Source organism: Argiope bruennichi, chromosome 2 (assembly GCF_947563725.1).
Source record: "Argiope bruennichi chromosome 2, qqArgBrue1.1, whole genome shotgun sequence".
NCBI lineage: Eukaryota > Metazoa > Arthropoda > Arachnida > Araneae > Araneidae > Argiope > Argiope bruennichi.
In genome coordinates this window covers 108619184-108646481 of record NC_079152.1, presented here as the reverse complement: position 1 = coordinate 108646481, position 27298 = coordinate 108619184, and the positions used below count along the sequence as shown (strand labels likewise).

At 26.2% G+C, this 27298-nt stretch overlaps 1 protein-coding gene across 3 annotated transcripts; it reads right to left on the bottom strand.

The window, feature by feature from the left end:
- Positions 1-1207: 1207 nt before the first annotated feature.
- Positions 1208-26946, bottom strand: LOC129961880 (protein IWS1 homolog). 3 transcript variants are annotated; one of them, XM_056075497.1, is made up of 16 exons: positions 26371-26511; positions 23293-23367; positions 21327-21644; positions 17609-17861; positions 16772-16949; positions 16617-16654; positions 15236-15263; positions 14325-14388; positions 13296-13386; positions 11060-11252; positions 9130-9277; positions 7043-7255; positions 6250-6476; positions 5353-5424; positions 3902-4013; positions 1208-1440 (listed from the first exon to the last, which is right to left on the bottom strand). In XM_056075497.1, exons 3-16 carry the CDS (start codon positions 21642-21644, stop codon positions 1315-1317), a joined length of 2061 nt encoding a protein of 686 aa, XP_055931472.1. In that variant the 5' UTR covers positions 23293-23367; positions 26371-26511; the 3' UTR covers positions 1208-1314. The 3 variants fall into 3 exon arrangements, with proteins under 3 accessions (XP_055931472.1, XP_055931473.1, XP_055931471.1); XM_056075498.1 differs by lacking the exons at positions 23293-23367; positions 26371-26511 and adding an exon at positions 26928-26946; XM_056075496.1 differs by lacking the exon at positions 23293-23367 and having other exon boundaries at positions 26371-26530.
- Between the last annotated feature and the right edge of the window lie 352 nt (positions 26947-27298).

Below are 27298 nucleotides of genomic sequence, written 5' to 3'. Positions count from 1 at the left end.
AAACGAAATATTAAAGAGAACAATGATCAAATATGTAACAAACTAAACAGCGTCACTGTAAGCGTTTTTAGATCTCTTTGGGGAACTAAATTCATCTTGCTGTATTCATATTTTCTGTCTGTTGTACAAATCTTTTTATTTTCTTTAATAATACATAAAAAGGTTAAGCATACATTTATCAGGCATAAATAAAGCAATACTTCACTCTCTTTGAATTCTACTCAAGATCGAATGTTTTTTAAAGTCGCAAAAAGTATGACATAATAAGAATTTTCTATTGCCCCTTCGGGATAAACTTCCCAATATTTTAATAAACAACAATGCTCATTGTTGAAGAGGGATGTGGGGAAAAGATATTTCATTTTATTTTTAATACGTGCTGAACATCTCAAAAAGCTTTCTTTGCACTTCTCAAGAAAATTAAGTACTTTTTAAGGACCTTTAAGTATTTTTCATGATGCTACACAACCTGATAACAATAAAAAAACATTGTAACAAAACTTTAAAAAAATAACTATGCTGCAGCAAAAATCATTTTTTTTTTTTTAATTTATTTATTTAACACTTTTCCTGACTGGAAGATATTATCAAATGTGAATCACTTTATTTTGTCATTTAAGTAAGCATGGCTTTTCCCATACTATAGTAACTTAATATTTCAGATATTAATTTTTTTCATTCTCTTTCAATGAATATCTTCCACAGATATTACTACCCAACTCAAAAGGCCTTATTATAAGAACTTGTCTTTTGTATATATTTAATGTGCAGGAGAAAATACAGAAAATTTTTATTGAAGCTCAAAAAAGATTGATAAATGTGCTAAAATGTTCACAGTAAGTGAGATGCAATCCGATACCTGCAAAATGCTATACATTCTTCCAAATAATGAGATTAATAAGAATGAATTGGGACCAAGACAAATCAAACCATATACTAAAAAAGCTGCACTATACTTTAAAAAGAAAAAATTTGTCTGACAAAGAACATATATTCTAATATTGTTTCCCTTTCTTAAATTTTATTATTATATTGCTTAATACCTAACAGGTATATAACTGAATACTTAACTAAATACTTCAGATGTGTGTAATATGAAAAAGAATATTAGCAATTCAATTTATATCAAATGTGAGTGAAAATGATAACATTCCTTTAGACATAAATTAGCCATTAAATTGCAAAATAAAAACAAAAACACAGCACATTTAAGTAAATAAAAAATTCATTCAACTTTAAAGTATAATACAAAGAACGGCCAAAATGCATTCACATATACAATATATAAATATAAACTTATTCTAAGTTCATAAACTATATAGCCATCTTTCTGCCTTCAATACTGATTGTAATAGCTCTTTGCTGTTTGCTTAAACGTTTTTTATCTTGAATTGCCCTCATATGTTTCTCGATACGAGTGAGAGGCTTCTTTGATGATGACTGAAAAAAAAAATCACATGCTTTAGGAATTTACATAAAATTGTATGTGTAACAAAATTAGTATGTAATACAGAAAACAAAACTAGACATCTTGAATTTTCACTGTGTTAGTACAGAAAATGAAACAGGGGGAGGCAGTTATATGAACTTAATAAATGAAAATTGAACTGCAAACCCTATGAAACGTTCACAGTCTATTAACTAATCTGTAATCACAAATGTGTATTAACCAATTTGCATGCATTTTAAACTTTGTTAAATGTATTTTTAAAACCTGCATTTTATTTATTTGTTTAATAAAACATTGTTCCCAGTAAAACACTAGATATGATTAGATACAAAGAAATTTATTATTAATTTCTACCTTAATTATAAACCTTGACTTCCAAAATTTCTGCAATTTTTATTTTAAAAATGCAAGAAACTTTGTAATATAGAATTACTATGTTTTTCATAGTGATGATAAGCTGCACATTTCACCAATATTAAATCATTTACTTTAAAACTACACAGGTAATTTATTTTCAAATACTGTTATTATATAATTAAATAATCATGTATAACACTTTCATACATTAAAAATCTTTATATATGGAATTTTTCAGGAATCTCAGATTTTCATTAAAAAAATAGTTCTTGTATATCACAAAAAAAAAAAAAAAAATTATGCATGCCAAGCTTGAAATTAATAATCATTTATAAATTATGATATTGAAATCAAGCAATTTTTACACATGGACAAGAAATTATTTATGTCTGTTTATACCACTAATCAATACTTTTTGAATAATTTATTTGGACAAGATAAACCGAGATGATTAGATTGAAAATGAATAATTGGAAAAACATGTAGAAGAGAAGCAATAGAAGCATTTATAAGCTTCCCAACACAACTTTATATTTATTTATTCTGAATTATTTCTGCAACTCTGTGAATAAAACTGAATGTTACTTTGAAGCAGTTTTGGCAAAGGATTATATTTTTTTTTAAAAAGCATAGCGGAACGTTTTGTCCAAAAAAACAAAAACAAAAAAATGTGTATACAAATATATAATTTTTTTTAACCCTTCGGTGCACAGTGGTTCCAAAATAATATTCTAACTTTAATACTTGCCTGTAGATGCCAGAACACTAGTTAATAACTCTCTTAAGTACAAATCATTACATACATTATCATTTTTAATGGTTTTTCTCAGTACTTTCAACTTTATTTTTTCAGCAAGCAAAAAACAAATTCAAAATGCACTCATAAATTTGTTGTATGAAAGCTGTCTACAACATATATATTTTTTTCAAATCAAATTGCGAAAAATAAGTTCTTCATACTTGACATCTTTTTAGATGGTTTCAGAGATATACCACCACGCTCCTACGGCATAAGATTCTCTACCACTTGAAATTCATTAGCAAAACATATTTGCTTTCCTTCCCCTGACACTCTCAGTCAAGTGGCTGATAATTTATGGGGGTTTTGCTATGTGTTTTGTGGGTGAGGATTTTATTTACATTTGAGTAAGGTTTTTACGAATAGGATGGTTGAAATTTACCCTTCCCAATTGCATTCTTGTATTAGCAAGCAACCATACTATAGGGATGTTAAATATATTTTCTAATATAGTATAATTTTCTTAATTTTTAAATGGCTAATTTAAATATAATGTTTTTTTATAACTTGAATATAGTGTTGACTGTACTTAAAGTCTAAATGCCACATAGATAACTTGCCATTGTTAGCTTTATTTGAGAATTGCTTGTTATTAAAATTGTTTTTTTTTTATAATTTTTTTTCCATGTTGTAAGATTGTATAAGTAGTTTTCATTGATAATATTGTATGTTTTAATATTTCCATTAATAGAAAATGAATAATTATGTTACAAAATGAGTAAAAAGTATTAATCATTCATATGAAGAATATGTTGTAGGTGCATGGTGATACTTCAGTGAAACCACCACCCCTTGTGGTGCAGTCTACTATAATTTTTTTTAAAGTTATTTTCTCTTTCCTAAGACCCTAAGCATGTAAATTAATTAAATAATTTAAAAATTCAGAAAATTTATGTTTCTATACTTTAAAGGGTTAATGCACTATAATATAATATGCAAATTACATACCTATTTGAACGTGTTTTTTTTTAATAAATTTTGTTGGCGATATCTTCTTAACAGTAAAAATTAATCATGTAAAATCTTTTTTAATTAGAAATTGATAAAAAATTATTTCAATTCATTAAAATTTCTATATATTGATTTTTTTTCAGACATACACAAATTTAATATAAATAGTGTGAGGTTTAACTGAAAAACTATTCTGTTTATGCAATACTGCCTTATCAACTATGCTTTAAATACCAACTTTATAAAGTAAATAAAATTCAGTACTTTTTAAAATAAATAAAATTCAAAGCAATTAATAAATAAAATGGCTATAAAATAAGAATTTAAAGAATAATTTTACTCACTCTCCCAAATTCCATTTCTACATTCCATTTTGGTCTATTTACATAATCTTTATTTGAAGGCATAGGAACACGAGCTCTTCCAATCCAACCTTTATCTCCAGGTCTGATTGTTCTATTTGAAATAAAAATTTATTACCCAACTGATGAAAATTAAAGCAAAAAAAAAGTTTAAAATATTCAATTTCCAACTCCATAAACATTAATTTATATAATAAATTTCATAATAAATGCCAAATTTACTGAAGAAATTTAGAAAATTTAACACTCCTCATATTGTAAAAATCTAAGAAAATTTTTTTCCTTTTAATGCTGATATACACAGAATTAAATGTATTTAATATTTTAATTGAGTAACACAGCAATATGCAAAAACAATATTTTTCCAAAAATGTGTCCCAATACATTAATAAATAAATATACAAATGAAAAGCAGTATATAATATTTGACTTGAGATGTGAACAGCAACATACAGATAATAAATCCTAGAATTCAAAATGCATTTAAGGTATGTAATGCACATGTTGCAAATGAAAATTAACACTAAGAAGCATGTTGAAACACTTCATGTAAATTGTTGTTCAGTTGTAGTTTCATACAAAGAGTGAATAAAGTACTAGGAAAGTTATTTCTTCTCAGTGTCTGATTAGGTACAAAATTATAAACGGAATTCTATAACTGGTTCAAGGGTCAACAGACAAAATTAAAACAACCATAGTCAGTGATAAGTATACGGATAGTAAAGAGATAACTATAAGTAGCTATATTGCTGTTAGATGGCACAACAGAAATTTAGGGCTATATAATTTAGGCTATAGAAACAGCTCTATGAAATAAAACAACTTCATTTTAACTACAGTGTCATTACACAGAATATTATTGCTGAGGTTAAAAAATAGTTTCATTCAAGTGCAAGAAATAATTTTAAATTCATTTGGATTCTAATTTAAAGTATTTTTTGATACTATTCTTGTTTTAATAATTTGAGAAATCACTTTGCTTGCATTTATGAATTATGAGTTTACTTATCTTGACAATAAAATAAATATATTTTAAACAATGCTCTTTGCATCTGTCCATGCCCAGGAAGGTAACAAGATTTCAATATAAAAAGCATGAAATCTGATTTTCAGACAATAGCAATATTTTTTATACATGTTATTTAAATAAAGAATATATATTATAACTATATATATAAAGCCCTTTAAGCAACCTTTTATGAAACTATACAAATATCAAATAAACTCCATTCAATTTCATTTGATTGGCAGAGAAGAATGAAAAACAAATGTCTAATAATTGAAGTCATAGTTAGTACAAGGTATATAAACTGTTTCTTCTATTCAAATATGCTTTAAAAAATCCTCACATATATGTCACAAATGACAGACAACATCTTCACAAACAAATTTGAATGTCTGCAAAATGTCATTATGCATTCCTAATTACTTACGTTTTTTCAGTCTCCAAAACTTCCATGTTTTTCTTAGGGCTAGGTTCTTCTTCTGGTGCATCTTCACTTTTTCTGATTAAAAAAAAATGAAAGTTAATAAACAGTCCAACAATAAAACTTTATCATTAATATAATAAACAGAGTCAGGAAAATAATATTAAGATTTTTATATATATATATTTTCTAATAACAGGTCCCAGGATGAAGATTAAATAAATAGTTAATAAAGATTAATAAAAAGTTAATTAAAAAATTAAAAGTAAGAATGTTCCTTCTTATTAATTCATTTTACAGGAATATCAGCATCAATAGAGCATTCATTCCCTATATGCATTTTCACTTCCATACACTTTTTTAAAAAGTTTTCAAAAATTGATTAATCTATTTAAATTCAACAAAACTATCATAGATTTCTTAAAAAGAGTTGAAAAGTTTAGGTGCTTACAGAAGGTCATTAAAAATTTTAGTACAGCATTTCAACACCCATCAAGTAATATTTTGAAAAATTATTTATAATATTTCAGAAATTACTGGAATTTTTTTTTTCTGAATATGAATAAACAAATCAGGCACCGACTATCAAAAAATAAGAATAAGAGCCCTAAATTTCTTGAATTATTTTTCCACCATAGAAAGGATGACTCTAGATAATATTCATTAAAAAAAATCATGCATCCTCCCAGTAATATCTCGTTGTATTTTAGTTCTAATACAACTTTATTATTTTGGATTACTTTATTTTTTAAAAAAAGAATAAACTGTGTCTATTTTTACTTCATATGTGAAGCAAAAGCCTTTCTCTTTGATTCTGAACATCATTGCACTTAAATACTAAATTTGAGCTGATCACGAAAAAAAAAAATTTATAGTAAACAAATATATATGCATAATACTCACTTTCGTTTAAGCTGTTTTGGTAAATGTTCATAATCTCTTTGTTCCCTCTCTTCTTTAGTTAATGAATGATAATTTGTAGTAACATTAAATATAGGTCGAGCCCATTCAGTAATGAGTTTCCCAGCTCTTGCACGATTTTCCTTTGTTTCTTTAGGATGTTTATATAAATACATTAAAGCTCGTCCAATACCACTAGATTTCAGAAGACTTTGGTCAAAACTTGGAAACTATAAAAGAAAATATAGTAGCAAAATAAAGATTATGATAAAGACTACATTTCTTTTTTACACAGCTATTTTAAGCAGAATTTTAAAATGACTATACAGTTAAATTAAATAACATTTTCAAATTCAATCCATTTTTGTAGTTGTTGATTGTTGATGAAAACACTATATATCAGCATATTTACTAAATTCAGCTGAAACACTAAAATACAATATATAATTAGCATACAATACTATAAATGAATTCATATAGGTTAAATATAATTTATATAGTTAAAAAGCATTGCATTTTTTTAGTCAAACAAACTAAAATAAATTCCGAATTAAAACAGTAGATTTAAAGATCTGAAGATTTGAAACAGTGGAATAATGAAAAATTAATACTCCTTTTATCACTAATAACATTATTAATACTAATTATCACTAATAATATTAAGTACTAAGAAATATTATATTTTGTCCTAAATATTCCATCTATAAATTAAAAAATTTTCATTTACAGAAGATGTAACTGTCATTAATATGAAAAATAAAGTATTACATTAGATAGACTAAAAGGAAATATTTACATCAAGCAGCTGCTTCAGCATTCCTTCCCTAATATTTAGATGAGGTAAACTACGATCTGGTAGAGGGGTGAGCCATTCAGCAATAACATTTAAAACCCCTTGATCCAAAAATGCAGTTTTCAAATCTTGCTTTTTCAATTGAGACATAACCATAGGTAAAATCTTTAACTTCTTAGTTGCTGTCTTCTTTTGTTCATTCAGCATTTTATCTTCCTTAATAAGCAGAAAAAAATTGAACATTAAAAAAATGTCAATGATAAAAAAAAAAAAAATTTCAACCATTTCTAGAGTTACTATCACTTTTACAATAATTAGAGAGATCAGTACTTGTTTATTTTTACTACTCTCCCAATTTACTTGGCCATTTTCAGATTACTCAACAATGTCATTATAATTGGTTTACTTGATGATTTTCAGATTATGCAGAGATCACCAAGCTTAATTATACATTAAATGCCAAAAATTCACAAGATGGTTGTATTCTCAAGTTTACGTAGTGATTTGAAGATTACATCAAGATAATAGGTTTAATTGGCGATTTTCAGATTACTTTGGTGAGTGATGATTTTCATTTTTTGACAATTTATTGTGGGAGGTCATAAAAATGAACAAGTACTAGGAAATCTATATATTAAGAGTAGAGAGATCTTTAGAATGACCCTTCATAAAAAGTCATTGTACAGTCAACTAAAGAAACCATCATATTTCATGTCAAAAACAATTATGCATAACAAAATAATATTCAGTAACTAAATAAACAATGCATTCTCTCCTTAACTTCTATCACATGACATATATTTCCACAGCTTGACAGATTTTAAGCTTAATTTTGTGCTATAAAGAAAATATAGTATACATCTAAAACCTTTGCCTCTTTCCTAGACCCAATTTCACTGATTTCCATTTAGATTTAAAGATACACTATCTGGTTTGTTGCATTTTTTAGATATCACAATGGCATGCTCATCAGTACATGTACAACCAGACAATCAAGCTGATAAATTACAAATAATTCTAATACATACAAATACTTCTAATGATAAAATCATATGCCAACTTTCTTTGATTTATCTTGTAGCAATTCTTGAGTTACTATTGACAGAACTCCAGCAGAAGGATTTTGTACAAAATTTGATAGAAATGCATATTTTTGATATAAAGAGCACATTAAATTTCATACTTCTAGCTCATTGCATTTTTTGAGCAATTGAATTCACAGAGACATATTGAACATATTCTGAAAAACATTTTTCAGATTCAGGAAAATTCAAAGCATGAGGAATCTATCAAGATAGAACAGAAAATTTTTTTCAATGCTACGTATAATTTAATACATGCGAAAGTAAATGTTAATTAATCACCCTCCTTAATAATCCCTTTAACATTTTGAAAATTTTTGTTAGATAGCAATGAATTCTATCACTATTATATATATATATATATATATAAAAACAGGGGGGATCACATTTAAATTGACGCACAATTCATTATTTTATCATAAACATTTAAATGACAGACTCTCAAAAGATAATTTAAAAGCCTATGCATTCATTGTATATATAGGAAGTATGGTCATTTTTTAAAATTTACAATACTTATGTATATGAGGAAGTAAAAGAATGTTAATCATTCTGAAACTTTCAAACTTTATAAAGCTTCATTTTCTTTTATTTTTACATACCACTGAATTCCACTATATTATAACTACACATATCTATAACATGTTTTTAAAAAACAAGCAGTGGAGTTTATAAAATCTCCTCTAAATTGCTACACAATTATTTTCCTCCCATAAGCATTTGAATTACATTTGACTTCCAAATAACACTAAAAAGTTATGCAATGTGTGAATAGGAAATTGTGCAAATTGGAATATCTATTTACAGTACACTCCAGTATAGATAAACTAACCATACTGCGAGTCTCCTATAATGCAGACTCGCACAGTATGCGACATTTTATCCATATTATATGAGAATTCACTGCATCCATAAAATTTAAGAGGCACTCTTTGACTGTATAATATACATTACAATTTGTGAACACATTTCTATAATACATATTAAATTTCAACAAATTACACTTACTTCAGCAGCTTGTCTCATTTGAGAAATAATATCAGCAATTAGATCATCACTGTCACTAATTAAATCAACATCCTTACGTTTTCTTCTTTTAGAATTTTCTTCTTTCTTCTTTTGCATCATCAAATCAAAATCTGATACAAAATCCTCTCTACAAATGAAAATATTATACATAATAAATTAAATATTAATAAATCCTAAATGTATATAAAGATTAAAACTGAAAATAACTAATATTAAATGCTTTCAAGCTTATGAATATTTAAATCAATGCATTATCTCAAATCAAGTTAAAAACAAAAGCATTCTCTTTGAAATTATCCAATACAGAATAAATTACTTAAATAATAAATGTTATAACATTTCACCAATACACAAATTAGAAATTAACAAAACTGTTATTGAGAAAATGATACAGTTTTAATTTAATTAAAAATGCACCATTTTATGCATGCGATATTGGATGTCTGAAACAATGGAATTTAAAAGAGTAGCTAATGCTGAAAGAATAACGTACAACTAATTATAAAATTCCATCATCATCATCATATTTGGCTAGACAGCTCAGTGTGAGCCAATGCCTTCCTCTGAATTCTGTTCCACTGCATACTATTTTTGACACCTGTGCACCAGTTTCTTTCCTGGATAGCCAGGAGGTCTATCTCCACCAACTCCATTTCATCTCATTTTAGGTCTGCCCCTTTTCCTATTTGTTAAAGGTTTATGTAAAAGAAATTTTTACTATGGAATTAACATCCATTCTAAATATATGAGAAGCCCAGTTCATCCGATTTATTTTTTATGAACTTTATTATATCTGGTTCTCTATAGATTTTATATAGCTCAAATTTTATATCTTCTTCTCCAAAGATAGTTGATTTCTATACCATCAAGAATGGCTTGTAGAAGTTTTCTTTCAAAAATGACTTATTTTCTCCAGCTTTGGTCAGAGTTCAGGTCTCTGAGCCATAGGTAAGTATTGGTCTAATTAAGGTTTTATAAATTAAAAATGTTGTATTTCTTGATAGTAGTGAGGATTTAAAAAGTCGTTTTAGTCCGTAAAAGGCTTTATTTGCATTCAATAGATGATCTTGAATTTCTTTCACTATACTATTGTCATCAGTAACTATAGAACCAAGATAAGTAAAACTTTGGACAACCTGAAATTTGTGAGAATCAACTTCTAGATGTGATTCGTGGGAGGTTCCATTACTTAGTACAGGCATATATTTGGTCATTTCGCTGTTTAGGATAAGTCCCATGTTATTAGCAACATGCTCAAAAGAAAGAAAAGCATCTTTTAATGCCGAAACAGTTCTTGAAATTATGTCAATATCGTTCGCATAGGCCAAAATTTGTGTATTATAAAATTCCACTTACAAAAAAAAAAGCCAAATCTTTACATTTCTATGCAAATTAATAAAGTTTAACAATACAACTTTACAGTAATTTCAATATTACAGTCTAAAATGTAAGTCATTAGCTAGGTGTTTTCACGGTACTATTAATTCAACTGCTGCAGATATATATACATTTTTTAATAATCCCTATTAGGAACTTCTTATTCCTCCATAATCATTTTAATAATGTTACAAACTAAAATGTCCAACAGTGATATGTCTAATAACCTGGCAGTTGAAGATGTGACATTAAAAGCTAAGTGGCATCAGTTTGCAATTATTGCAAAAATTTATCCAAAGCTACTATCAACAACAATCTTTTCACACTGAATCATGTGAATTCTCTCAGAATCTAAGTATTACTTTGTGATATTTAAACCCTGGACATCTTGTACACATTTATAAAAATTATACAGCACAAAAAAAAATAATTATTTAAATGTTAATAGAGAAAAGTACTAAGTATTTTTATCACTATGTTGAAAAAATATTCTAAAATGAGAAATTTTTATCAAAAGTTAAAAGGTATAAACCTCATTTTTCGATCTTCATCATCTTCTGAATCAGACTCTTCTTTCTTTTTCTTTTTCGGTAGTTCTTCTTCTTCCTGCACCTCATTTTCTTCTGGGGGTGGTGCAGGAACATCTTCTATGATACCAGATGCTTCCTCAATTTCTTCTTCTTTATCATCCTCCTCTTCTTTTTCATCCTCAGAATCAGACATAACTAAAATCATTTAAATTAATGTAGATAATTTAATATTAGTTGACATTTTCTATTGTCTATAAAGTTGTATAAATAAAATTTTGGCCAAGATATTTTACAGAACAAAAAAAAAGTGGAAATATTTTTTAAAAAACTGGAAATTTACAAAGAAAAATCCTATTTATTCAATAAAAAAAGGGATATTTTCACTCAGAATATTAACTAATTCCATATACAAGCTGTAACATGAATTTATTTAAAAGTAAAACTTAATGCTACAATGAACACAGCTTAATATAATTGCAAACAATTCCTTGAACCACAATATGGAAATGTATAAAAATATTTGTTTAATCTATAATGCATCATGCAGTCATTTGGCTACACATTTTTATTTACGTTTAAAACACGACTGTTCCCAAAGGCAACAGTGAGTGTTTGCAAATCCTTTTTTAAATGCTTTTTGATAAACATTTGTAGAACAGATCAAGATACAGCAATAACGATATTAGAAGTAGATTTAAACCGGATATGAACGATATAAACTTTTAGCTGATATATGAATAGTTTTACCATTAAAGATACTATCAAAATATTTTTTTTGCATAGTAAAAAAAATATATATATTGGCAAAAAGAGACTTTTATTTGTATTGCAGAATAAGTTTTCATGCAATTTGTCTCACTTGAATACTGTGTAGTTTTTAATGTCACTTGAATGCTGTATAGTATGTTTAATTTCTCAAAAAAATAATTAAAATAAATTTTTTAATAATTTTCCTAAATTATATGCAAATAAATTATACTCGGAAGACACTTTTTTTTTTTTTTTTTTGTAAAGAAATAAAAATTTAAGCATTGTAGGGTTAATAAAGTCACTGTATTGTTTAATGTTATCAGCTTTGAAGTAGAGAATAGACCAATCCTATCGTTACAACCAATGTTAATGAATAACTTTTTAAAAATATTTGCTCTACTTCGTTAAAAAAAAAAAAAAAAATATGAAGGTCAATTTTTTCCTTAGGACGAGACTGATATTCTTTAATCTAGGTAAGAGCTGTATGGGCCAATTTAAATGAACAGCTACACCATCAAGTCTAGCTAAAAAAAAATCTATTAACAGCCATAAACTGTTTTTGCCTGCGACTGATTTAAAAAAGTAATTTTTTTTTTTTTTTAAAGTTTTCAGTGTTAAATACAGAAGTGAAATTCTTTACAGATAAGAATGATTAACGAAAATTAGTCATCACAATGCTGAAGCATAGCTGAAATTCAGTTGAAAACTCTTTTTTTAGGAAAATATTGAGCTTTTTGTGATCAAGATTAAGCAATAAATATTGATAACTAAGAGAGAGATGAATGTGTGGATGAAAGCAATTCAACAAATATTAAAAATACAATACAGTGAACTGCTGTTGTCAAATAACAAAGAAATTTTTAATAATTATTTTTTATATAAATTACCGATAAACCTACAATAAAAGGGGTGTTGTTTTTTTTCACTCTTTTCACTGTTTCCTTGATGTGATAAAAATACAGTTCAATTTTTGGTTATTGATATCAATCAGTTAATGTAACCAAAATTTTAAGATTCCAAAATCATCACATTAAGCAGCAGCTACTATACTTTCTTTTAAAAAGGACAAAGTATTAAATAAAACCACAAAAGTTTTTATAAATAAAGAAATATTACTGATTTTAACTTAAAAAGTATATTTTAGAATGATATTTTTTACTTTGAAAAATATATATGTACAGACATGACATATGCTACCCATGGAAAAATTGAGCTTCATTAATAATGAAATGTGACAACCATAAACACCACGAAGTAAAACAAGTATGCTTAATTGATAAAAATAAATAAATTGATACAAAAAGTTCTGGAGATATTAAAAATATTGCAGTACTATTAAATAAAAGCAAACTGATTGCTCTCAGAATGATAAAATTTGATTCTAGAAATGCTGAAATCCATGTTTCCATAGAAATGTGTTATGTCCATATTATATATATATATATATATATATATAATGTTAAAATATAGAACACATTTCGAACTTACTCTTTGCTCGTTTCTTTTTCTCCTTTTTAACTTTCACACCACTGTCTTTTGAGCTTTTTCCAGCACCAACATCTTCATCTTCATTAAAGCCCTAAAATATTTATATATATTAAATACAGACATTCATAAAAATAATAATCTTACAAATTAAAAAGAATTGTTTTTGTTTTCTGTATGCACTTTTAAAAACTTAAATAGAAAATTAATAATGCTATGCTTAACCAGGATTTCTTTCTGTTATAATCAGCAGCTGACAAATACAACAATAACAAATTTTAATTTCCCTCACATTATCTTTTGAGTGATTCAAAAGTTAAGATTAAATAATCTACAATTAATAAAATAAATTTTTATTAAGATCTAAAATATTCAACATATATTTCCTATGAACATAGAACATTTCCTCCCCTATTCCTAAGGAGATCCTTTAATTTTTATGTTTCATTAATAGCAACATAGAAAGGATAAGTCAGGCCACGTTATCTTTTCCCTTCTTCGCCATTTTTAATTTTAAAAAGATAGCATAAATGCATTAATATTTTATCTCAATAAGCACTATCTCTGATTTATATTCAGGGTGTTCTATAATCCATCCCTGTTGTCTCCAGACCACTGCCATAAGCATATATTTGAAGGAACAGCAAAGTAACAATATTGCTTTATTAAGCTTTGAAATGAATAATTAAAGTAGATAATATTTTAATTATTATTATTTAAAATATAATTATCTTTTAGATAATAATATTTTAATAATTCATTGTTCCTAGACACCTAGTTCCCACTATATTGACAATATGCATTTTCTTTAGATATAAATATGATAATTAAAACTTATTCTATTAGTATTTTTCTTGATTAAAAATTATCTAATCAAAAAAATTTTGTATAACAAAATTGTACGCAGGAAGAAAATTTATTTATTTTTTATTTCACGAAACATAAAAAAACTGTGCAAAAGAAATATTCTAAGTAGATTAGTAAGTGCACGACTTTATTATACAGAAATAGCCAAGACTGCATTTAACTGACCTCAAATTCTTCATCATCATCACTTTCACCAAATATATCAGCAATTAGACCGCCAACTTCAGATCTAAAAAAAAAAAAAAAAAAATAATTTTTTTAAAAAACTAGAGTAGATGTTTATATATATATATCAACTAATTTTTTAATCACGCAGGCACTTAACAGAAAAAAATTTTACAAGAATTATTATCTGTTAAATTTTAAGAAAATTTCCATCTGCCAATTAAAATTTTTCTTTTCCCAAATTTGAAATATCATTTAGTTTAAGCTCTTTTCATTTTTCTTTTTTCTGCTCCTAATTCCTTCTTCAATACAAGGAGCATTTTGCAGCCATATTACTAGAAAAAAGTTATTACAGTGCCATATTTAAAGTAAAAAAAATACAAAACTGATAATAATTAAAACTAAATTCAAACAAAATCAGTAATCTTAAATGAAATTTTGTGATGATTAAATTTATATTATTATGAAATATCTTATATTATTATGAAATATCTTACGAAATGATTTTTTTAAGTGTTTAAGCCAGAAACTTCAAGGTTCTAATATTTTTTTATATGACCTGATGAAGAGATTCAAACCATAATTTAAATATCTCTTGACTTAAACAATAAATTTTTGAAAACTGGCACTTTATCTCTTAAAACATAAATTACAAAAGAAAGACAATTTCATGAGTATAATCCATCAATTTAATTTAAAGAAATTTCATTTAAAATATAAAATGCCGAATACATGTTATTTTAGCACTTAACCTTGCAATATCAATTTTAAAAAACTAACAGTAAAAATGGTTGTTTATAATTTCAATTTAGTTTACGCAATTAAAAAGAAGGAAAAAAAATTTAGATATTAAAAAAGAATTTTAACTTTAGAGTATTGAAATTTTAAATAAAATACTTTAATGCACTTACCCTTCACCATCACTTTCTGCATCACTTTCTAATAGGAGAAAAAAAAAAAAAAAAAAAAAACTTTATTCCAAGCAAATAATATTTAAATAAAACTTAGATTATAGATTCAAAAAAAAATCTAGCACAGAAGTTTTTATTACCAATCTCAAAGGACAAGTGCCTGTAATATATTTAAATCAATTCCTTAAGCATTATAACAAGCAATGTGATGCCAGCTGTTTCATGATGTTTGAAAATAAATTTAAAACTGTTGTTTTTAATAAATATTCAAATGTTAGGGATGACACAATATTCTAGATATTTTCATTAAATTATACAACAATTGAAAAGGATTTGAACCAGATGGTATTTTGTGTGGTAATAAAAAAAAAGAAGTGAAAATTAAAAGAAGTCTGCTCCCCACAAGAGTAGGCAGGGGGAAAAACTATTGTATGCATTGGTGCATTTCCAATCGGGCAGGCTAGGCAACACTGGGTTTAAAAAATGTCACAAGCAGATCAACTCGAAAGTGTTATTAGCCAAGCTGCCAAATAAATTTGTAAAATAGATCAGTTTTATGAATTATAAGCAATTAGGATAAAATTAATGCTTTATTAAGTATAATCATGTTCCTATTTGTTTCAATATGCTTGTTTAACCATTTCAGCACTATACAGCAAGCATTTGCTTAAATTTAATTGCATATAAAATTTAATAATGTGCAGTACTAATAAATAAATAAACCATTAATATTTTTACAATTTATTAATTTTTTTTTTTTTTTTTTTTTTTTTTTTTTGCTTTACAACTAAAATATGTTATCAGACATGCTAATTAAGTTAAAATTGTACTGAAATAAACTAAATTAACCAAATTAAACTAAACTAATTAAAAGTTTGTTAAAAAAGGAGAATCAAAATATGCATTATCTTAAAGCCACAAAATGTTAATTCACCACTAATTACATAATATATATATATATATATATATATATATATATATATATATATATATATATATATATAATTAACTTTTATCAGAAAAAAATTATAAAAAGAACACAGGATATTTTAGTGTTAAGCTGCACAGCATTTTAGATGATATAAAAATTTAAAAAATAGCACATCTTATATATAAAAATTAAAATTCATACACTAATTTATTGAAATTGTTTTTCCCCCCTTTATTTAACAATGCATCCAATTAACAAACAATTTAATGCAAATATATATTTACAATGTCACTTAAAGCCCATAAGGTGAAAACCAATAATAAAGATGAATTTATCAATCCATATAAGAGATAAGGTATTTTTATGCTTCAAGTATGTATATCACAGCGAGATTAAAAAACCATTAAATGAAAAAATTTCAAAAAAAAGAAGAAAAATGTAGACTATTACCTGATTCAGCATTATCTTCACCATCACTTTCAGATTTCCTGGATTAAAAAAAATTTTCAATTTCAATTTTTAACATATTCATTAAATTTTATTAATTTATACATTTAAAAAATTGACTATTTAGTACAAGTACAAAAAAATTCAGAAAATCCTACTTTGACTTCTTTTTATCTTCATCTGCTGATTCACTGGCTTCTTTCTCCTTAGTCTGTATAGGGGACGAAGGAGAACTATGGGCACTTTCACTCTTATTAAAATCTTGTTTCTCATTGTCACCTTCATCATCACTTTTATTCTCATCATCAGAGCCAACATGAACACTATTTTGATCATCTGCAATATTAAAGGCATATATATATACATAAAAAAAATCTTACACATAACATCGCAAAATTACACAAATAGATTTAAATATAAAGAATTAAATTCTTGCCAAGATATCAAATTAACTAAAACCATTTAAATCTGGTATGAGTAAATATAACAATATTTATAAGCTTCTTTTCCTATAAAATAAAGGTGCGAGTAAAACTCAATCACGAAAATTTAGAAGCAATCTCTTTGAATGTAAACTACATCAAATATTACTTTGAAATTTAGCTTTCCAGCTTCATTAATAACTTAAATTAAGTTTTAACATTAATATTCGATTCTTAAACTTTTACACAAACACTTTCACATTTAGATTTATAATAGCATTATAACTTTATATAAGTATCCTTTAATATCCAAAATTTAGAAATATTCTCAGCAATCTCATTATTTAGACCATGTATCAAACTCAATTAAAGAGACATTATTTTTTAACATTTATTGACACCTATTTTACTGGCATCATTATTCTCTCATTATTAAAAAAAAGCATGCTTTTGATATCAAATCAAACAATAACAACAATTTCATTCATTAAAAGGCATTATCAAAAGTTATCTATAAACTTAAATGAATTATAGCAACTTCAATTAGAAAAAATATAAATAAAAATGCTTTACCTTTCTCTTCATCAGCACTTTCATTATCTGATGCATTTTCTTTAATAGATTGCTTTTCGTCTTCATTTTCATCAGCACTTTCAATATTCACTTCAGGAATATTCTCCTGTTCAGATTCTTCATTATCACTATGATCACTGGCTTCATTGTCACTTTTCTTGGCATCTTCATCATTTTTATCACTATCTCTTTTTACAGCTGCTTCATCATCACTATCGTGGTTTTCGGCATCACTCATTTCAACATCGCTAGCCTAAATTTCAGTAAAAATTTGATAATTAAAGTATCCAAATTATGTAATAGGAACTTCAAAGATATGCAACAAAAAAATATTTAGAATTTCTTCCAGTGTATCATTAGTAATCAGTATAATTTTTTTTTACCTTGTTACTTTAACATTCCCATGTTTTCAATATTTATTTAAAGATGTTTAAGTAAAAGGTACATAATCTACAGTCAAGTGGAATGATTTGAGTTTGCATCCTCCTCTTTTAAATACTACTAGATTGATGAATTATACAAAGACAAAGTATACTAGTATATACAAACACTAGTATATACAAACACTAGTATAATTAGAAAATGATTAGTCCATTGCAGGTAATCCTCTCAGGAAGTCTTGCACTTTGCAGATATGCTGCTTAATGCTATTTTGTCAGAAGAAAAGCACTGCAAAACAATTTCACAGCATGATTAATATTTATCAAATTTCTTCACTTTGATAGAATGCCATAGAAAATCTAATAAGGGTTCCGTAAATATTTTTTCACTGCCTAATTAACTTATCTACACTAAGCTTATTTACAAAATACTTAATAGTTTCCAAGTGCAAGCAAGAAATATTGAGAAAGCTTGGCATCATGACAAAAATTCTATTTTTAAAGGCACAAATAACTCTACTGACTTCTTGTTCCATGTCAAGAACAACTATTATCTTTCCAAACCCTCTTAAAATCATTGTTTAAAGAAAAAATATCTAACAATGGATGATTTTGATCTTAAAATATAATTCAAAAGAAATATCCTTATAGCATAGGTATAATGTGTTATGAAAATAAATTTTTTTTTTAATTTTCTATAACTTTTTAAATAAAACAATATTTTTTATTGTTTCATTTCTTTTAATTCACTGAACAAATACTTCTAATATTATTATAATCTACTTTAAGAGAATCATATGCAATCTGGCATTTAAAACAAGAGAAAAAAATTTAAACAAATGCATTTAATATAGTTTTATAAACAAAGTAAATTTTAATGACATATAAATTTATATTACATACATATTTACATTAGTAAATTACACACATATTTTTTCTCCTAATTAAATAATATTACACCAAATAATTGTAAAAAAAATAAAATTATTAAATTGTTATAATAAATAAAAAAATTATATAGTTACGAATATCTGCATATTCTGCTATGGATTAATTAGGTTTCTTTACTTTGAGATACTTTTTTTTAAGTTAACTTATGCAATTTCCATGTTTGTAGTGTCAAAAAAGTATTTAAACATTGTTAATTATTTCAAAATTAATTAACACAAAAAAAAGTAGAAATACTTGTTACCAGAGAAATATGTCCTATATATATATATATATAATGCATTTGGTCACCTTCAAATTCAAATGTACACAAACTGTTTAGGAAATTCTTCATCTATACTTATAATAAAGTTCAGTGTGTGTGTGTGTGTGTTGGCGCTCTACAGGCTAGACCGTTCGACCAACAGCTATGAAATTTGGCACGTGTATACCTTGGAGGCCGGGAATATGCACCTCGGGGTTATTTTTTTGAATTTTGAAATAAAATTTTATTTATTTAAAAAATAAGCGAAATTTTAGCGTGTTTCTGCTATAACTTCCGAAAATATTAACGTACAAAAAAGATTTTTACATCAAGTTAAAGATCAAAAATTTATCTTTTAAATAATACCAATGTTTTAACCTTAAAATTAAATGTCTATTTTTAATTAATTTTTAAATATATAATTTAACTATATTTTTCAACAATTTTTTTCGTACAAAATAAAAATAAAATTTAGGCTGCACGAGCACGTTTCGCATTCATGGGGAAAAAATTAGCTTTTTTCAAAGTGTTGCCATCACATCGATTAAAGCTCCATTTAAAAATAAATTAAATCTTTTTGGAAATGAAATCTGCAAAAATATGATTTTCGTCACGTGTCTATAGGAAAAGAAACAAATATAAAATATTTTTTTCTAAAAAATAAATTCAAGAAAAATTATTTTATGACCTTTTACACTATCTGTATTATTAATCCAATAAATCAGTTTTATTTTAAGGCAAGTTTTGTTTAATATGAACAGGATATCCATTCAAATCAGGGCCACACTGCTAATTTGTAAACCTTTAGTAATAGACACAGATCTTCTAAAATGGTCTAAATGGAAAATGATTATATTTTATGTAACTTGATCCAATAAATACTCTAATATATAACGAATTTTTGATTTTACATAAAGCTTCTGCTGTGGAAATCACGTTTAACAAAATGTTCTTGAAACACTAATATTTTAAATATAGAATTTCCAATCAACAAAATCAATCACTTAAACTGACTGATTTATAAAAATTTGAATATCACTATATAAGAAAAAAAAAAGGGACAATTTTAGATTTTCCATCGATCGTTTTAAAGAAAATACGCCAATCAGCGCACACGTTTCTCAAGATTAATTGGCCTAAGATTATGAAAATGTGGAGTTTTTCTAAATTTTTAACATTCAAAACTTCTTAAATCAGTCTTAGTTGATTGTGGAAAATAGAAACATTCATTCATTTATTTAAAATTTGGTGTGTCCAGAATATTTCTCAGAATATGATACCTTACTGCATAAAATTTAGACTTCATAATTTTTGAAATATATTTATAGGCCGGAACAAAATATTATTATTGATTTCATTTCAATCCTTTTGAAAGCCAAACTAAAAACTGAATTTTATGCTGAATCTGAGAAATTTTTGTTGAATTATTCTTTGAGATATTACGCAAATTATGAAAAATATTTTGTAGTTCACATAAGACTTAAATACCGAACGATTCTGTTTGCAGTACTCATATTCAATAATAATAATTAATAAATAACAACAAAAATGATAAATAAAATAAAACGCTTGGTTTCATTAAAAAATATCTTTACATTAATTGCAATTTCAGCATTTCCACTTTAAATTAAAGTTGAAATTTTACCGGAAATGACAACAAATTAGCAAAATATACATAGTAAATTGAACGAAATGATCTAAACAACAGTATAAATTTGGTATGACTATCAAAATTTGAAGATTAAAAATGTTTTGTTTGAGAAGCTATTAAGAGACAAGTTACTTAAAATATTTAATTGAAAATTGTAGCGAGCGGTAATACTGGTGAACCGGCTGGTCGCCAAAAGCGGCTAGTGATAAATAAAAGTAGCCATTTTTTTCAATACATTTTAATAATCCTATAATAATGAATTTTTGATGATTCTTATATAACATTAAAGCGCAAATAAATAAAACAAAGTTTTATCAGAAACAAATATGTAAATAACATATTTTGTGCGTGATATCAGTGATTCAACTAACCAGTGTGATTAGATGAAAAATTTAATTTTGACATGTGAAAAAAAAACTGAACAAAAAGTTAAATTGGAACAAAAAATTTAGTTTGAAATAAAGTTAATACCTATTTAAAGGAAGAAAAACTTACCTGTGCTTCATCATCAGACTGTTGTCCATTTGCAACTGAAGGTGAACGCTGAGGTGAAGAAGCATTTGGTGAAGATGGCGAGGATTTTCTTTCATTAGAAGATGAGCGTGATGAAGGAGACTGTGGAGATGAAGGAGGAGAATCCTGAGCAACTTCTCCATCAGATTGTGAAGCAGGTGAATGTGGTGACGTGGGTGAGGAAACTGATCTTGCAGCTGGAGATGAAGATCTGGAACGAGATTCTGATTTGGGACTTTCTGGGCTTTCTTCATCTCTATTACAGTTTTCTTCACCTCCACTTTCCGAGTCGTCACTCATCTATGAAAAGCAGAACCGATTCCATATGACATAATATTTAGAAATATCACCAACAAATTTTTTATACAATAATCAATACTTTTTAAAAGCTAAACCTATATTTAAGGAATTTTCTTCAACTGCTAATAAATATGCCTCAAATGCTTTCTACATCTAAAGTTATTTTTCAAACATTTTAAAGCATAAAATTTTAAAGAATATGAATTAATCTATAATAAAAGAGATGCTATTCTGTTAACAGAACTCAAATCATCACCCAGCTTAAATATTAGTACTACTTCATTAGCCGCAACATTCATCTGAGATTAGTGATGAGTTATCAATAAGAATAGGTGAGCTACAAATAAAATTGGACTTTGGTTTTTGTATTTATTTATTTTTGGAGCTTCATTATGGAAACATTAAAATAAATAAGCATGCATTTAATAAAATATAGCTTTTCACAATATTTCCATCTGTAAAATTGGAAATATTGCTAGCATATAACTAAATGTACAGAATTTAAGTTGAAATTTCAAAACTGCTTTCTGAAGTACCAGAAAAGGTATTAAATTATAAAATACATATAATGTATAAATACTTTTTTAAAGTTTCAGCTACTGTGGGCTTTATCTAATTAATGCCTAATCTGTGCCCTTTCAATTGTCTACAATTTGTTAACCCAAAGAATCAAGCAATGTATTCTACTAGCAACTTGTAAATTTATTTATTAATTTTTTTTAGTTGTGCATCTAAAACATGAATTTTAAGTTAATTGAAAAATTAAAATAAATAACAATTGATTATTAATTCAAAAATTAAAAGTATGAATCTAACTAATTTTAAATAAAATTTTGAATTATAAAAATATTTTTAACTTTATTTTTAAGAAGAATCTTCCACCCTTAATTTTTCTTTACTTATATATAAACAAGATCTCTGCATTTATTATTTTTATAAATAGTAATTCCTCTTCAACTTTCTGATATAGTTTATTTTACAATTCTTTATTTTACTGGAATTCTTAGAAACCTTTTAAATATTCTTTCTTGATTTAATAATTATTTTGATATTTCAATATGTCAATTACTGAGAAATAAGGGGAAGGGGAGTGGATTTATTTTTTTAAAGAATGGATAATGTCAAGAAGAATGCCGTAAATAATGAAATTTGAAAAGTGTCTATATATATATATATGACACTTTTCAAAATTGTTTTAAGCAAATTTCTTATTTTCAGCAATCTAATGAAACTACTAGGTTACCATATCTGTAACTAGAGAAGTTGTAAGATGCCTTCTTAAGTGGTGGGAGAGGGACACTTTTCTTGGTGCCTATTTGAGATGCTATTAACATTGTGAGCATGATTAAGTTTATTTCAATGAGTTATTCAACAAAATACATTTTTTTTTCAATGCATTGGTGATACTATTAAGCTCCCACTCCCCTGGCTGGCAAAATCATAAGATTTTTTTAAGTTCAAAAATTCAACTCAATGTAATCTAACATCTAATCCTCTTTATAAAAATTGATGCAGCCAGGTCAAAAAAATTCATATCTGAAAATGCAAAGGAAGCTGAGCAATTGTTGATTATAAAGGATTTTTTAAAAAAAACATACTTTGAAAAGGAAATCAATTATAATTAATACATTATATACGAGAAACATACTTTTAAATTTTTCACAGTCTGTCGCTTGAATTGTGGGTGTCACATAAAAGTATATGTTGTGCATATAAACAGCCACTGCACAAATAAGTTCACAATGAAATATACACATATGCAATATATAAATAAAAGTTAAGATGCTGTCAAACTCATCACATTCTTATTCGTGAAAGAATCTTGAACTTATTTTTAACTAACATAACTTAACTACAGTATTAAATCTCATGACAAAATGGTCTGCACTATTTTTACTAATAATTATCAATACCCAAAATAACTGAAAATAATATCACAAATGTTTCCACAAAAATAATTTTTAACTCTAAAATTCTTCCAATTGTAACTATCAGAGTGAGTCAATACACTGAAAGAGGAAAAGGAAAGAAAGAAAATATTAAGAAATATTTTAAATGACTTTTTAAATATTGAAATTCAAGAATAAGAATTCACATTTATGAAAAGGAAGGGTTTTGATGTATAAATCAGTGAATAATATTTAATTACTATTTTCCCCATGCATCAACAAATTATATATAAATTTTACATAAATTCACAGTTCATCTATATTCTTCTATAATTCAAAATAATAAGATATTGTTTTATTGTTATGTTTACAGTAAATTTAGTTTACATCATGGGTTCTTTAATTTGTTTACAAGTGTGATTCTATTTCAAATCAATACCATTCTGTGATCTCATCTAATACAAATTTACAGCTCTAATAGTAGACATAGGGTTCAGGCATTAATTAAAGGCAAACAAATTCATCTTAATGAATACATTTGTACATCTTAATGAATACATCAGTGACTTACACAATCGTTACCTATCATCGATCCTAAGTGCAGCTTTGATAGCTTATGTTAGCAAAAATAGGATGCTCGTTTCATATTTTCTTTCCATCCGAATGCGTGTACACAAACTGTTGATGATTCGAACTCCGTTCACAATGATTTATAAAATGAAGTGAAATGATGCTTCCAATTATTTATGCAAATATTTTTCACTATATATATATAAAAGCGGAAGCACTCGTACGGTAGATACTTAGATCATGCTTAGACGTAGATTCAGATTTTCTTTTGTATTCGTAGTCTGTGTTGGTGTGATATTTTATAACGTATTAAATGTTTGTTGGTTTGTCTCAAGAAATAGAAGTCTGTTTTTAAGAAGTCTTCTCGACCTGCAACATTTTATAAGAACCAGTCACATGCATTTTTCACTGCTATTATTAGAACATTTTATTCTGCGGGCCTTACAGACGATTGATCTTGGCAATTACAGGGTTTGAACCCAAATATCGTCTGACAGCTTATTTAACATCCGATTCTACTTTAGAATAGAGGAAGATTAAAGGAAAATAAATATTGATATTTAAATTATCCTAATAAATTATTTATTCGATTAAAAATTATTTCAAATTAAGATGACTTGCTAAATTATTCTTGAAAAATTCACACAGAACAATGAATGTTTTCACAGCTCTTGAAGTCTATATATATAGTTTCATTAGAAATCCAGACTCATAATTTTAAAAAAACTATTTTATATATATATATATATATATATATATATATATATATATATATATATATATATATATATATATATATATATATATATATATATATATATATATATATAATAAAGATGAGATGGTGATTAATTTTGAATCATATTTTTAAACAACTACTTTAGATCATTTTCAAGGTAATAAGAATTCTATGGAGAGCATAAACAAAAGTATAAGCCTAGCAAGAGCACAAATGCTATGGAGGGAAAGGGGTGATTTTTTGTTGTTGTTGTTGTTTGATTAGAATGCCTTACTGAGTTTCTGATGCAGCTTTCTTAATATTTACATATAATAAAGAAAATCAAACAAGCATTTATAAAATAGCCAAAACAAATTAGGTAAAAATGCATTTAATAGTTTGGAGGAGATAAAAGACCACATATGCACAAAATAAAGGAATTAAAATATCAGAGGAAAACAATTTTATCAATTTATGTAACATATTTGCAACAAAATAGCTGCATTTTGTTTGTGAATAAATGCAGTTCATTTACGTTGAAATGGAATTAGTAGCTTAGATTATTTCCAAATGTAATAAAATGCAAAAAAATCCATCTACTATCAGCAAACTCACAAAAATTTTGAAAATTTATTATAGTGTAGGTATATTTTTCTGTCCTAACAAAGATCAAAACTTCATGATATACAACAAATACTAATATCTACAAAGCTGTTAAGTATAATGTCATAAATACTAATGTCATATTTAAGGCATTATACATTTATCTAATAAAAAAGCATAATAAATCCTAATAATCAAAACACCGATATGTGCTGTTAATTCAAAGAAACAAATGGATTTTTTAATATCATATTCCAGAATTTGATGATATTTAAATCAATGGTGAAAAATGAAATATGCTATGATATTCTAAATTTAATTAATATTCAAGATTTTTTCATGGACAGGCTTTAAAACAATTTCCACTTAACTGAAATAAAATAAATTTTCTGACTATTTCAATCACATTTGTGAATTTTAATCTCTTAAATTCCCTTGTATCCTTAAGTAATTAAGAATTTTAAAAAGACAACACTGAAAAAACAGCTAGCTCATGCCACATAAACAACCGAAATTAATTCACGCCATATTTTATTTCACATCACAATTACGCAATCTGTAGTTCACTTTAGCGTTAACAGAATGGTCACAAATTATTCTGCTTCTCTATAGTGTAACCAGTACTGAAACAGTTAATGGAAAACAATGCAATAACAATAAAAAGTAAATCTTAGCACAGCAAACTTCTAGATAAACTCGGGTTAAGCTTGATGTAACACGTTTTATTTTTCTGGACGCTAAATATAAATTTCTGTCACATAATAAATCTTCACAGTTTACATCGATTTACTTAAGTTTAAGAAATATAACATTATAAAATGGATTAAAAAACTGACATCAGAACCAATAAGGTAAAGGACGTCACATTATTAATAACTAATGACTGGAACCTTTTTATACATATTTGAAAGATAAAATAGATAGAATTTAAAAAATGCAAACATACCGCACTCATTTTGATTTGTAAGTAACTTTTGAAACTAAGCTGAAGAGGAAAATCTTGAATACGATAGAAATGAGATCACACACAACAAACAACGTTATATGACAGAGCTAGCATAATCCGCAATTTTCTTCCGTACGGTAGACATTTGACGACATAATTGATATCGGCTCATTCATTGGCTTAGGAGATTACAAACTACACTACATGATTTGGCGCAAAAGCGCTCTTTTTTTCCTTTATCACAGCTGTCAGCTGAAAAAAGAATTGAGTCACGATTTAGCATTTCTAAGTTAATAATTTCCACTTATTTAGATTCATTGCTGTATCAAATTTTAAGCATCTAAATTTGAGAAGCGCCAAAAATAATCTTATTCGTAGCCACACAAATCCATTCGTGTGGCTGATATTTACAATTTGACTATATAAAGAGAATAATTTGATTTTGAATCACAAGATATTCAAAATTCGAGAAAAACTATTCAAAAAAGAAAATTATTAAATATTTAAATTTCAGCAATATGACCTGTAACTTTCAAAAAAGTTTAGATGAGCAGTACCGTTTGTTGGCGAAAATGCTACTCAGCTGAGAGAATAGACGATAGCAACCCATTCCTGTTTTTTGTGCAGATCAAGAAAGTGCTCTTGTGATAATCTTGCTCAGACTATGTAAAAGTTGAAGTAGTTTGTTATTAAAGCATTTGTACTTTAAAAGAGAAAAGGTGTTTGAATCATAATCTATGATTATATGTTTGATAAGACTCTAATGGCAAAAAAAGAAAAAAAAATCTGTAAAGGATAAAATGTTCCTAAATACTGAAGCATTATTAGATCTAATAAACTCGTTCTGAAATCCAAAACAGCATGATGTTTTCAACTTAATATTCAAAAGAATCCAGAATAGAAATGTATTCTTATACTGCTTTTAAAA

What these genes read in the sequence shown, in the direction of transcription:
- LOC129961880 (XM_056075496.1), bottom strand. An exon ending in GCAGAAAGTGATGGTGAAGG is followed by an intron (nt 14,389 to 15,235) that starts GTAAGTGCATTA and finishes TTTTTTTTTTAG; the next exon opens with ATCTGAAGTTGGCGGTCTAA. An exon ending in GTTTTGGAGACTGAAAAAAC is followed by an intron (nt 4,014 to 5,352) that starts GTAAGTAATTAG and finishes TATTTCAAATAG; the next exon opens with AACAATCAGACCTGGAGATA.